The following is a 13719-nucleotide window of genomic DNA, read 5'->3' on the forward strand; positions in this document are numbered from 1 at the left end:
AAACAAAATCGAACCAAACACCCAACCAAACAAAATCAAACCAAAACCAGACAGAAAAACAAGTGATGCAAAAGCTATCACTCACTACCAGCAGCACTTTTTTCTTAAAAGTTGCACTCAAAAGGAATTACACAGTCGGTTGAATCACCAGGTTGTCTTATACTTAAATCAACATGGTAACTAAAGTACCAAATCTGAATTATGATCCACTAGCAGTGATATCTTAACTGATGAGAAATATTTACACAAGGAATTGCAAAGGAATTAGGATCCAGTAAAAAGTTCTACAATAGATAAGGACTGACTTCTGGAATCACAGTAAATTTAACACTGGTAAAGATTCTAATATTTGGTTAATTAATTTTTAAGAAATTCAGAACTCTAGTAGTATGACTTTTGCAGCAGTGCCTCTAACAGTGGTCGTATGACTTTGGAATGGTCATAGTGATTTAGAATAGGAATTACTGTCATAATAATGGCTGGTTTTATTGTATTCTCCATCATGACTGAGAACAAGTTATTCTGAAAGGAAAAAGAAAATCCACACCTCAAAAATAAAGCAAGAGGAAAACATCTTGAATTTACCTGAATAAAAACTTAATTACACTTGTCTTTCAGTGCCTGAAATAACAGAACTATAGCAAAGTAATTGCTTTGGTATGATAAATATTTTTGAGAACTTGACTATACAATTTTCTGTAACTGTAGTTGTCTACCTTCTCACCTGTCTCTCTGAAAGCTAGAGTTCCTTCCAGCTGTCTAAAACCACATCTTTCTTACAGCAAAGAGATTAAAGTGTTCATAAAATGCACATGTATTCAAGAAACATAAGGAATCCCATGCTGCCCTGTGTGCTTAGGTGAAGAATTACATATTTGGGCAGTTGCTATCCAAAGCAGATACTGCAACCTCAAACTACTACCTCTTGGAACAATTATAATGAACAAACAATTCACAGGCTTGGAATGCTTTTTGCTTCATAAATTACTGGCTCTTCTTACAAATGGAAATAGGTAGCATTGATTTGCTACAGGCTAAAAATATTCCAGTCTGAAAAGAGGATTTGATGGTTGCCCTGCATTACTCATGGGATTTTACACATTTCATGACACCATGCTGTAAATCTATTGTGACAAAAATTAATTCTAATAGGCCTGCATGAGAATGATGAAGTCACAACCCTTCCCACAATTTCACAGAAATAACTTTTTTTAATTTACTTACTTATCCTAAATGTATCACCATAAGAAAATTATCTTGTCTCAGAAGATCATATGATTGAGTGACACTTTTTAAATGAACCATCAGAAAAATTAACCCCTGGAGCAGAAGTTTGGGCAATAAAGTTGATGTATTTTTATTACACCTGTGTGTATCATCATTTCCAATGTTAACTGAGTGGAAATGTGATCAGATTTTATTTGTATCTTATAAGTAAAATGTATTAAAAAATTAATAGCAACTAATAATACCAGACATACAGGAAAGGAACATGGAGGATTTCACAGACATACACTTTGTTAATACCAAACCACAGAGATGTTCTCAAGGTCACAGGCAGCATTTGTGTCATGGAAGCTAATGACATCTGAGCTGTTAAGTAGAAGCTGGGACCTGACATCATCTCTGTACAGTGAAAGAAGTTTTTTGAGGAACATTGAACTCAGGCTGCAACAGGAGAAGCCCCATATGATGTAGCACTGTTTTCAGATTAATGAATCCTAAATCAATTATTGTTTGTGAAAGCAGAAACCAAAACACATCTACCAGTTAGCAGACACAGACATAACAATGAGAGCCTGGTCAGCCTAAGAGTTAATCTGCTCTGAGTTTGCCTGCTAAGCCTACTGCTCGATTGTGCGCTCAATACAAGGATCGCCCTTTTCCAAATATTAACTGGGAGTGAGAAAAAGCAAATGAGAATTTAATGAATATCAGTCTAAAACTCAAGGCTCACCTGTAGATGTCAAATGACATATGTTGAGTGAGTGTATCTTACTAAAAAATGACCATTTTATTTGAAAGACAGAGTAACTTTGATATTTCTATTCATTTTCCATAATCAGACTCTATATTTATGAATGCCAGAAAAACTACTTACAAAGTGCTACAGACTCTATGTAACCAATTTCACAGCAGATATTGCTTCTATAAAAGGATCCTTTGTATCCAACCCTAAAAACATCCAACTTCTTTGAAAACAGGTTTGATGGGCTTGTGTATTGTTGCCACGGGTTTCGGACACAGCATATCTGCTGACAACCCACCACACTTTTGGAAGGCTTTGTGACACAATGATACAAGATGAAGTCTGATAGATTAGAAATTGGGTGTTTTGAGCTAAAAATGGAAAAAATATCACCAGAAAGAATTAAGTATTAATAGTGATTCACATCTCTGCTTGGAATTTAACCAGAATGCTTTGGTTGAACTGAATTTAATTAAAATCTTGCCTAATACTTCCCATTAAATCCTACAAACAAGTATGCCAGATTTGATGTCTTGTTCACATAGCCAGAATTTTAATGTACACGTTGAAACAGTCTGAGGATCAAGTTTGAAACCAAATCAGCAACCCACCTGAATTATTTGCTACATGAATGCCTTTGAGAATACCTGTAGCTGAATAAGCATGTCTCTCATGCTGGAAGTTGCAATACAATCTTGTCTTTAAAGCTCTTTCAAAGTAACACATATTTTTCCACCATGTGAAAGTGCCTCAACGTGCTGTTTGGAGCTCAGTAGTTTCCATTTAGCCCATCTGCTTTTCATGGTGATATGACACAATTTGGACTGTCAGGGTCTTTGGGTATATTGAAATAAAAGAGATGCAGGAAGCAAACATGATCATCCCCACTCTTTAAGAGACGTATCAGTCCCTCTTTTGTTTAGTTGTCTAGTTCCTCAGTTTGGTTACTAGGATGCTGAATATTCCAAAAATTGTTGCCTTAGACCATTTATGCAACTTCTTTAGCTAAAGAGAAAGCAGTTTATTCTAGAAAAATGCATCTGCTAGACCATGACTCCAGAAGCATGACCAGAACATTGTTTATCTATTCCTACCTGCCAAAACATAGGTATAGGTATAGGTATCTAGCATGCAATGCATCAAAACCTTCCTCTTTCCTCCGGTGAACCATAAGCAGAAAACATGAGAGCATAAATGAGAAATATTCCATTACTTTCAGTGAGCTTTAGATTGGGCTCTGCACCATATCAACCTCATAATTTCCACAGAAATATCCAATAGATTATTAGTTAACTTAAAAAAATAAAAATGAAATTATTCAACAAGTTATTCAACCTGCTGATTGTTGCCTTATCAATAAACCACATTCCAATGCCCCTTTTAGAAAAAGAGTAACTGGCAATGCATTTTATGTTATATGTTAGTTTGCATAATTCGATAATCTGGAAAAGCCATTCATTGACCTTCCTGAGGTAAATCTCTGCAAACTTGCACAGAGGACAAGCATAAAACATGTACCACAATTGGAGTTGAAGGCCTTTGAGGTACTGGCTCCTGGGCTTTTGCTGGTTGGAATTGAGATTCTCTGAAGAATTTCTTCTCTTGTTTGGGTGCTGCAGATGCTCCCATAGGCTTTTCCTGCATTTTCCTGGACAACTAAAACAATGAAATGTAAAATCTGTCACTAGCTACAAGCCATTTCCTTTTTCTTGCTCAGAAGCTAATAACAGATCTCACAGTTGTTCCACACAGCAGACATCAAAAACTTTTCTCTATGTATTACACAGCTACTAGCAATAGAATTTTATTGTTAGCAGGATGCCACAAAAAATGGGAAAAAACCTGACATACTAATTAAAGTCCATTCAATGTTTTAAAAATCTAAGCAAAAATTTAACATTTGTGTAGGAATAAAATGACTTGTTAAAATGTAGCTCTCCCCAAAATAACCTTCTCCACCCCCAAAATGTTTCATTTCTTAAGAGTGGGAACGCTGAAATGAAAATTGCTAGAGGCCCTTTGAATAATATAAAGCAAATTGATACTGTTAATATGAACATGTCAAACAGACAGTATTTATTGCTTGCATAGAAAATATTAGCTCCTTTTTATATTCCTTTTAGTGAGCAACATGGATTCAGGAGGGCTGAAGCCTGTAACAAAGTAACATTTAGCTTTTACTTAATGGCATCAGTAAGCACTGCCTTGTTGAGAATTTCTATTGAAAACACTGTTCCTCCAAAAGGTAATAAAGGAAAATAATTTCCTCATTTCTACAAGGGCACAGTGACCAAAATATTCCTGTCACCTTTCAGCAAACAGGGACAGAACAGTAGGGATGTGCTTACAGTGACTTTCCTAATGCTTTGACCACAATACACATGGAAAAATTAGTAAGACTGGTTGTATGTTTTGATACTTTTTGCTGGTGAAAGCATTCAAGATCAGTTTGTTCTGCTTATGTTTGGAAAAAAATCTGACCAACTTCTCAGTTGCAAACTGATGCCCAGTTTAGCCTTTTCACGAGTTGTTTCAACCAGTTATTTCATTGAATGAGTTGTTTCATTTCCTGATCTCTGTAGTGAAGTCCGCCAGACAAGAATATGTTTCCTGTAGAATAGTGTTTCCTGCAGTTATAATCTAAGTCAGCTGGGTATCTTTGGTAGCCAGTTTTTCACCAAATTAAAAACTTTGTTCTCCTGAAGGGGAAAAGGCAAGCAGGCTACCCAATGACAGTGATCCAGAGTGTGCTGAGACCTAATTTCTGAGTCCTGGCTAGTTGACTAGGTCAGTTCTCTACTGAGGAAATATTTTGACTGCAATAGCTCTCAAATCTGACTATGGGACAGAAGAACAACATAAGGAATATACTGGGTGGGGAGTACAATGTATTTCACATCACCAAAAAACAAACTGAACACTGCCAAGTAGGCCATCTTGAAAGTCTACTAATTCCCCTATAAAATCAGGAAGAACTGTGGTAGAGCTGGCAGCAAGACAACATCTCCCAGGCTTCCAAAATCTGTGACTAGAATGGGGAACACACCCAGGAAGTCAATATCATCTTTATCTCGTCACCTGTTTTGATTCTCATTTTCTAAAGCTTAGTAGTAAAACAATTGATATCTACTGTATCATTATTATTATTACTACTATAAAAGGAAAGGAATGAACTTAACTGATTATGTAGGAGAAATTAACGGTGCATACAATAAACTTTTCACTTTTAAAATTACTGAAACCCAACAAGGGAAATGGTGTCAATGTATTTTTAAAATTTTTGCTTTGAATTTCACCAGTTTGAAAGGCTAATCACTAAATAAAACCATAGACTATCAAGAAATCACATGCATTTGAGGATCAGTGGGTAGAAAAAAATATTTCTCTCTCCAGTATTAACAACAGGTTTGGTTTGGTCATCTGGCAGAAGACCAACATATATCCCTTTACTTCGCACCTATCCCAGACTCACAGATCCAGTTTCCAAATTCTTCTCCATTTTAAAATGACAGTATTCATCACCTGTGCCCTAAGAAATTGAAAGCAGAAACATGAATTTAACAATTAAATTAACATAGCTGGAGGATGTTCCTTAAGTCTTAATTATTACTTCTTTCCAGTATTATTTCTGATTAACTTTACATTCTTCAAAACATGCTACATTACTGCACACATAGAGACATACCTGCACCTAATTCCTGTTTATTCCTTTAGGACCAGAAAAACGAATCATATAAGTTAGTGAAAGTGAAAGACCAAATGAAGCATTCTGGTTTATGTCAGGATTTAGGCAAAGGCTAGGATATATTCAAAGGAGTTTCCCACTTAAACAGTTTTCAGAAGATTAAGGAATGTGAAAATATCTATTTCAGAACACATAGGATATTTCTATACAAATTTTATGCATAGCACAGATTTGTTAATTCTACATAACTTGTATTCTTCCTCAATTTCATAGCACTTACAAGTTTAATTTCAAAACCTTTACCCAATGTCGCTTTTTATCCAGACCTCCTGATCCACTGGTGAGAGCACTGCTGAAAAATAAGATACTCACAAAGCCTATATTCAAAATATGGATCAAATATTTTAGTCTCTGAAAGTGTATTGGAGGCAATAAAAAAACTCTCATGCACCTCATATCTGAATACTTACACAGCTCTATTTCATATTCAGTTTTCCACTCCCAAATAAAACTTATGCAAGAATATGCCTCACACAAATGTGAGAATTTGAACTTAGGTGAAAAGAATCACACTTTAAAAGTTAGTGAAGTATACACTTGCTTACATCTTAGTTATTCTTTAAGAGGTTTTATCTTCGTCATCTATCTAGCAGCACTTAAGTTTTAACTACATCCACATTCTCAACAGTTTAAAAATATAATCAGACCTTTACTGATTCACTCAACTGCCAAATTGACAAGACACCTTCTCTTGCTATATTTTTCTATCTTTTCTTTGGCAAATGAAGGAAAAAATCTGAAACATTTTAAATCCGAACGAAGTTTTATGTCATTTTCATCCAAGCAAGTAAAAAAGATTCTCTCTTATCGCTGACAATTCACTCAAACTATCTGCAGAGGGAAACACAAACAAGAACTGCTTACTGCTTCATCACACTGGTCATCTTTGATCTTCAGATACATTCTTGGTTTTTTCACACTTTCAAACATGCAGAGTCCAGAACCGATTTTATGCACCTTCCAGTAGGATTCCTGCTGCTGCTGACCTGCTCCACTGCAGCTCCCATCAGGTCTAAGGGACAGAGACTTGTGTGGAGCAGAATGATGGTGCCATGTTGAAACACACCCTTTAGATCAGAAACAAGAAGTCCTTTGTGAACAGCACAGCCTTTCTCCATATTAAACTTTGATACTGATGCTGCTCCTACTGTTTTATTTTAAGCACTTACTCATGGATGTCCTTGTATAAAAGATAAAAGAGTCGGTCTCAGGTAATTCAAGTATACCTCCAGTCTTTGAATATTTGCTGCTTTCTGTGCAGGCAGTAACCAGAGCAGAGGAAATCCTTCCCTACTGCACAGCATCCATGCTTTTTCTTGCTCAGCAGCACAGCACAACATCCAGAGCGCAAGGGGAGTGGCAAATTAAGGAACTCTTCTCTTTCCAACAGCAGCTCTGGTGTACTACTTTTCGAAGATCTACTAGGAAGTTTAGGGTCTCATCTTTCTGGTGTTACAGCCCACCGTATTTGCATGTACCAGCTGCAGTATCGGCACCGCTCGTCCCGGGAGAGCAGCAAAGGGAACCCTGCCGAGTGCCGCCTACCTGTTAAACTGTAGTTGAGCTCCACCTCGTGGAAGAGGCTCCCTCTTTTAGCTTGCATACCTCTGACACTCGGTTAGATAATCTGCTTTACAACAGCAACTTTCAGAAGAGTCTTCCTAACTTCCCTCTGCCCACCTTACCTTGACACGCACAACAAATTCTTCGGAAAGGCCAGCATATCCTGTTGTTTCATCAGCTACTGTGCCTTGGAGATTGAAAGCCACAGTGTGACCTGGGTAGCTGGCTGACTCAAGAATGGCACAACCACTTGGTTGAAGGTGAATATGGAGCTCACAGCATGCCTTGACTTTGCTCTAACATAGTGAAAGAAGAAATAATAGATGAACTATATGGCAAAATCCAAACCAGAGAGTATCACAATATAGTTTCTGTGTTGTTCGAGTTCCCACAATACTACCAGTCTAGTACAAAAACCATTTTTCAGATCTGCAGTCCCAATATTTAAGGACTAAACTTGTGGACTCTGTGGAATTTGACAGAAACAGTTCATTGTAAGATGACACAGATCTGAAAGACGCCTGGGTGCCTCAATTGGAGAGAGTGTCACAGCCTATAAATGTGGCAAAGAAGTATAAAACTGACACAGACAGGAAATGAACCATGGTAACTCTTGGCCACAAGCCCACCTTCTCTTGCCTTCGCATTTGTCCTCATTCATTTATACTGTTCTCACAGAAAGCCCTTAGAGAGCGTGAAAGAGTAAAGCAACATGCTCTCCATGTTTGCCTGTTCAGGTTGGCAGGCTCTATGATCCCATTGTATAAAATACATAATTTAATGTTTTATCAAAACATTTATCAATACATATTAATACATATTTAAATATTTTATCAGCTCATCATCATTCTCATATTTAAATGAAACTAGAATTTTAATCCATGTAAAATGCTAAAAATCCCTCTAATAATTGATAATAATTCTGATTTACATCATCTAATATTTTTTAGAATTTTCAAGATTACAAAGAATCAATATTTCTAGGAAAATCTTTCATTTTCAGGGTGCTACCTTCTGAAGAAAATGTTAAAAGAACTGTCTATCAGATTCAATATACCTTTAAAAGTAATGGAAAAATTGTATGGATTTTAGAAGGAGTTGTGAAATGAGTGAGTTGTATTAAGTATGTATTATAAGGCTAACTGCAAGTTTGTGTTGCCTTTTTGTTGTTCCAATGCCTGAGAGACAGCTGTCCTGTCTTGCAGGTGTCATAAACCATCAAAGACTCCCAAAGCACCCTCAGACTGTTTTCTGAGGCCTTTCACCAGAGGACTGAAAGCTCCCCTGCATGAGGGGGGGTACCTGGGCATTCCCACCTACACTCCTCATATAAACCCTATATGCATATATTTACACACATTGATCATCCAGTGTCCTTTCACTCTAATCAACCCCAAGGAATCTATTAACAACCTGGATTACTCTCATCTCCTGGGATAGGTCGTAACAGTTGGAGGCTAGGAAAAGGCTCCCACAGAGTGTGGTTGGGCACTGGAACAGCCTTCCCAGGGAAGTGGTCACAGCACCAGCCTGACAGAGTTCAAGAAGTGTTTGGACAACACTCTCAGGCACATGGTGTGACTCTTGGTGCTGTCCTGTGAAGGGCCAGAAGTCAGATTTCCATGATCCTTGTGGGTCCCTTCCAACTCAGGATTTTACTCTGATTCTATGATCAGAAGGAACTGAATTCTACAACTCCATTTACCTACTCGTATACTACAAGTGCTGAGGAAGAAAGGTCACAGCAAGACCTTGAAGGTGGGCTGAAACAAATCAAAATGCATTAAAACAAACCCTGGATTCTAACAGTTGTCTTATGACTGGCATGTTACTTAGGAAAAAAAAAAACCCACAAAGGAAAAAGGGGCATTTAAAATCAAGCCTGAGGACTTTTTCTTATTGAAAAAGAGGTGATATTAGGGCATTCCAGGAAGCTTGTCAACATGTGGCAAACAAATAAAAATGACATCTTGGAATGGTCTGATATTTCTGAATTTAAAAAAAAAAAAATCAACTGAAGAATAAAAAGTAAATTGTGAGAAAACAAAGCCCTATGTCTAAAGTCACCTATTTATTGGCAATTTCCTGGGCTCAGTTCTGCAATTCTTCACTCCTTATCCGATTGGAAATACAAGTAGTTATTACACAGATTTAAAAACTCTTTTTTTTTTTTAATCAGGTGATGACATGCCTTTATGAAGCAGGAATCAATAACAGCATTCCCTACCTTTCCAGTTACATGGCCTCTGACAAGAGCAAGAGCAAGAGATGGCATTTGATGACTGCTGAATATACGTATATTTCTCCTTTCGACATTTACGTCAAAAAGACCTAAGAGTTAAATGAAAAAAATGTTAGAAGTAAGTATATTAATTCATATTTGCATTTAATTACAATCGATGGTTTATCATTTTCAAAGGGAAAGAATTAATTAAGTGTTAAACTCAACAGTTTGACCTCTCTGATCAATAAATTCTCTCATTCGTTCAGGAAAGGGCATCTAGGGACTACTGTCTATTTTGCTGCCTTGAGGAGAAAAGCCCTGAGAGGTAATGATAAGGAACAAATTTCTTTTTATCAGCACATATGTTTAAAAAAAAATCCATAAAAAGGAGCTGAGAACTCCAGCATAATGAACTGGGCTCTAGCAATGAATTTAGATGATAAATAACAGATGGTGTAGGGAGCATAAAGCTCTCAGGTAAGAGAAGAGATTTCATTTTCTCTACATCCATATTAGAATTTGTAAAGCAAATCCTGCAACATAGCTCATGGCTTCTAAAATTTTAAATCTGGCCAATTTTGCAAACAATTAACTCTTATAACTACAAAATATTGATGAAAGGTAAATCATGCAACTTTTATTGTCCCCAGGGACAACAGCGATTTTTTAAGTGACTGTTCTACCAGTCCATTACCTTGCCTTTTTGCAAGATGTAGCTGTCTCTGGAGGAATTCTGTGGTGTCCTGATGCACTCTTTGGTGTGTCCTGAAACATTCTATCAGTTCCAAAAAGATCTGTGTAAGGGCCCTGGTGAGATGTCAGAAAGACTGAGCAGCTCCATCACTACCAAGGGAACAAAATATATGTGCCTAATATGACAAGTATTAGAGTTAAGTGTTACTAATGCAGTAGGATGAAAGTTGATAAAGGTGGAGCTGGTAGACTGCCAGTAAAATCAATTGCAAAAATAGAAGGATTTACAATGAATTTACATATATATATATAAATCTATGTGTACACACCCACATATATGTATACTGCTTATTAATGAAACCTACCTAAATTTGAACTTGTTATCTTAGATGAATCTAGCTTCAAAAGACTGTATCTGACCTTGCCATGTGAGTAGGAGCACTAAACTGCAGATGACAAGAAGTTTCTATTTGGTAAAGGAAAGCCAGCAACAAGACACCATATGAGAATTTGTGTGTGTGTGTAAATTAGGCATATAATTTCTGAGTTCTTACAGTCATGAATACATGTATATGTTTTAAGTAAGGAAAATGTTTAGTACAATTATCTACTTCTATCTATTTTAAGAGTCTCTATATTAAAGTCTTTCTTTCCTGTATCTTTTATGCATACATCCACATGGAAAATACTTTACCGTATTTGTTTTACTTGTCACCAAGAACACCAACTCTGCCATCTGGGTAAAGGCAAATGAAGCCACAGGTAAGCCTGTTGTAAAATTGAAGTGTCATGCCTTTCTGAAATTTCCACTTTTCTGCAGCCCACTAGTTCTGTAAACAACAAACAGAAAAGACTTATGAGAAGATGATACACAGGAATTTGTCATACATAGTGTTCAACTGACCTGATTTCACTCAAAGCATAATTTCAACAGTTTAAATTTAGGTAAAAATGCATACTCTTACAGTTTCTTCTCTCTTGAGTTCCAGCTCTTGTCCTGTTCAGATAATAACAGTGTAATTAATTTACAGAGATCCTTCATTCCCTTTGAGACAGTTCTCCTCCCCACCAATTTTCACTTACTTCCTGGAAACGTGCTGGCATCTGTCACAGGCAGTTCTCTAGCGATATTCCCATTGCCCTGTCCCTCGTCCAGCCACCTAAGAACCAGAAGCATTTTCACCAATAACTGTGATTGGCAACTTCCATAGTATACATGGCACTTAATGCTTGCTGTCCTATGCATTAAAATCTCGAGGCTGACAAACAGCAACATAAAAATCCGGCTTTAAGTGAAAAGAGATTAACACTGGCAAAAAAGTGTTTTTCTTTCTTGTTATTGGTGAAACATAAAAAAATGCTTTCCTGGACTGAGGTACAAGGGCCTAATCCAATTATTACAAATCAGAGAGCTCATATTCATCCCAGGTCAATAATGAATTTTGCAGTGGTTATGATGTTTGTTCTTCCTGTCTGCAATAAGGCTACGGCAAGATGCCAACTGTGTGCCCTGAAAATCCGTATACAAGGAGGCAAATCCAACAGTGGCAACACTTTCCACCATGTCTGAACTATGCGTTTACAATGCCTTTGTACACATCTACTTATGTAAGTTAACTCCATTTGACTCAAAAGCATTCACACACTCAGCGCACGATAGCAAGCACAGCATCAGGCTCTAACAATAGCTAGTATATACCCTGTATTTTTCTGCCTGAAATGGATTTGAACTCTCCCTAAATTATGTATGAAGCCAGCATTATAGAACTCTTCATAGCAGTTCATCTCATTTAGAATACAGACTCAAAATTAGGTCAGGCAAGGATGAGGTGCTGTATCTGATAGGCAGAAAGCCCTTACTCACACATAAATCAGTTTCAGTGTGCACATCGCTCACTCCGAGCTGTCTCAGGCAGTTATTTATTCACTCAGAGTAGTGAGAGCAGGAAATAAAATTGGAGTGTCACTGGCAAGATGCAGCTAGACTCTTAAGTGACTGGACTTTACCATTCCTAATATTTGCACTGATATTTATCGATTAAAATTTTTCCACAAGGTGTTGAGAATTAATCAAGCATGGATAAAACTGTAAATGGGCTGTAGAATAGGAGATTCATAACAGCAGCATCTACAGGGGAAAAGGCAGGGAAGTTAGAATTGCTTCAAAGTACGTTGCAGCTCAGTGACAGGCTGCAAAGCAAATGAGTAAAGGAGATGTTGTCAGCTAGCTGCATTTGTGATTGCCTTTTCACAGGATCTTAAAGTCTGATCTTGAGCTCACTGAACTCCAAGCTAATCTCCATACTAACTTCAGTAAATCAGGAACAGTTTGCTAGAGAGACAGCAAGCCACTCCTCTGAAAAGCCTTGCATTGCATGACATGGAAGAACGGATGAATGGGTGAAGATACAAGGTGTTGGATACAGGAAATGTGTGAAAAAATTCTGCCTTAAATAGTTCAAAAGGTGAAAGAATGGAAAATTCCCACACAAAACTTTTTATTGCTTTCTCCTTAGTTCAAATGGACCAGAGGTTTGGGGCAGATACAATTCCTAGAGCTGTAAAAAGAATCAGACCATCTCAGCTCACTTCTTAGGAAACACATAGTTCCCTTTACAGGACATTTCAGGAGAAAAACTAAGAGTATCTACAAATTTACTAAAAATCTAACCCAAATCAAACACCACCAACCTGTGACAAAGAAAAGTATAATCCAAATCTGCTATAGGATCCTTCATTACAACTTTGTCCAGAAACCATCCATTCCCTTAGAAGAAATAAAGTGAAACAAAAAAAAAGTTTGTTCATGAGAGAAAAGTTGATGTATTTAATTATGCTAGATATCCTAGTTTTCTCTCTTCTGTTGGATCTGCAAAATCTGCTGCTCCACTGCCAGGTTGCAAGAGTCACAGCTACCCTGATGGCTGGAGATAAGACAGTACCTCCTCTAGGTACTCAAGAGCTTCCTTATGGGCCTGCAAGTTGCTGGGTCTCTGCCTGGCTACATCCCTCCCTCCTTTAACATGGCCATCATATGAGACTTATTCATTCTGCCAATCAAAATATCAAAAAAATATCAAAATATTAGATAGCAGCTTATGATGGCCCCAAATAATTTGCTATGTTTACAGTATTTAGGCTCAAGAGTTTGAAAAATAGGACTTGTGACTGCAAGCATTTAAAGTTTCACCATTAATTGGAAGTCTAATGACAGGACAGTGTGACCAAAATCTTCAATTGCATCTTTACAGTGCAACTGATAATGCAACTCCATCTAAAATTATAATACATCATTTTAAATTTAATACAAGACACAATCAATGTCTTAACTTGAAAACATTCCCCCTTGTCGTGGGTTCAGTTTGTAAGCGGGCGGAAACACCAATTTAGTGTAGTGGTTTGGTCTAAAATACTCATTACTGTTTATCTGCTGTGAGATAAGAATTAGGAGAAATGCAAAGCAGGCACCAAACTTGAAAGAATATAAAGAAGTTTATTAACAGACCTAAAAGAAGGTAAAAAAAA

General features: G+C 37.1%; 1 protein-coding gene across 1 annotated transcript in view; it reads right to left on the bottom strand.

The window, feature by feature from the left end:
* RP1 (RP1 axonemal microtubule associated) overlaps positions 1-13719 on the bottom strand; it is a 148601-nt gene that overhangs the window by 106636 nt on the left and 28246 nt on the right. The window contains exons 5-9 of the mRNA XM_042029113.1: positions 12886-12961; positions 11278-11354; positions 9505-9608; positions 7400-7573; positions 5442-5498 (exon numbers count right to left, since the gene is read on the bottom strand). Of these exons, the coding sequence (XP_041885047.1) occupies positions 5442-5498; positions 7400-7573; positions 9505-9608; positions 11278-11354; positions 12886-12961 (488 nt within the window). The remainder of the gene's footprint in view (positions 1-5441; positions 5499-7399; positions 7574-9504; positions 9609-11277; positions 11355-12885; positions 12962-13719) is intronic.

This window comes from Corvus kubaryi, unplaced genomic scaffold (genome assembly GCF_017639235.1).
Source record: "Corvus kubaryi isolate FWS band 111438036 unplaced genomic scaffold, C.kubaryi_AGA036_p1.0 37312, whole genome shotgun sequence".
NCBI lineage: Eukaryota > Metazoa > Chordata > Aves > Passeriformes > Corvidae > Corvus > Corvus kubaryi.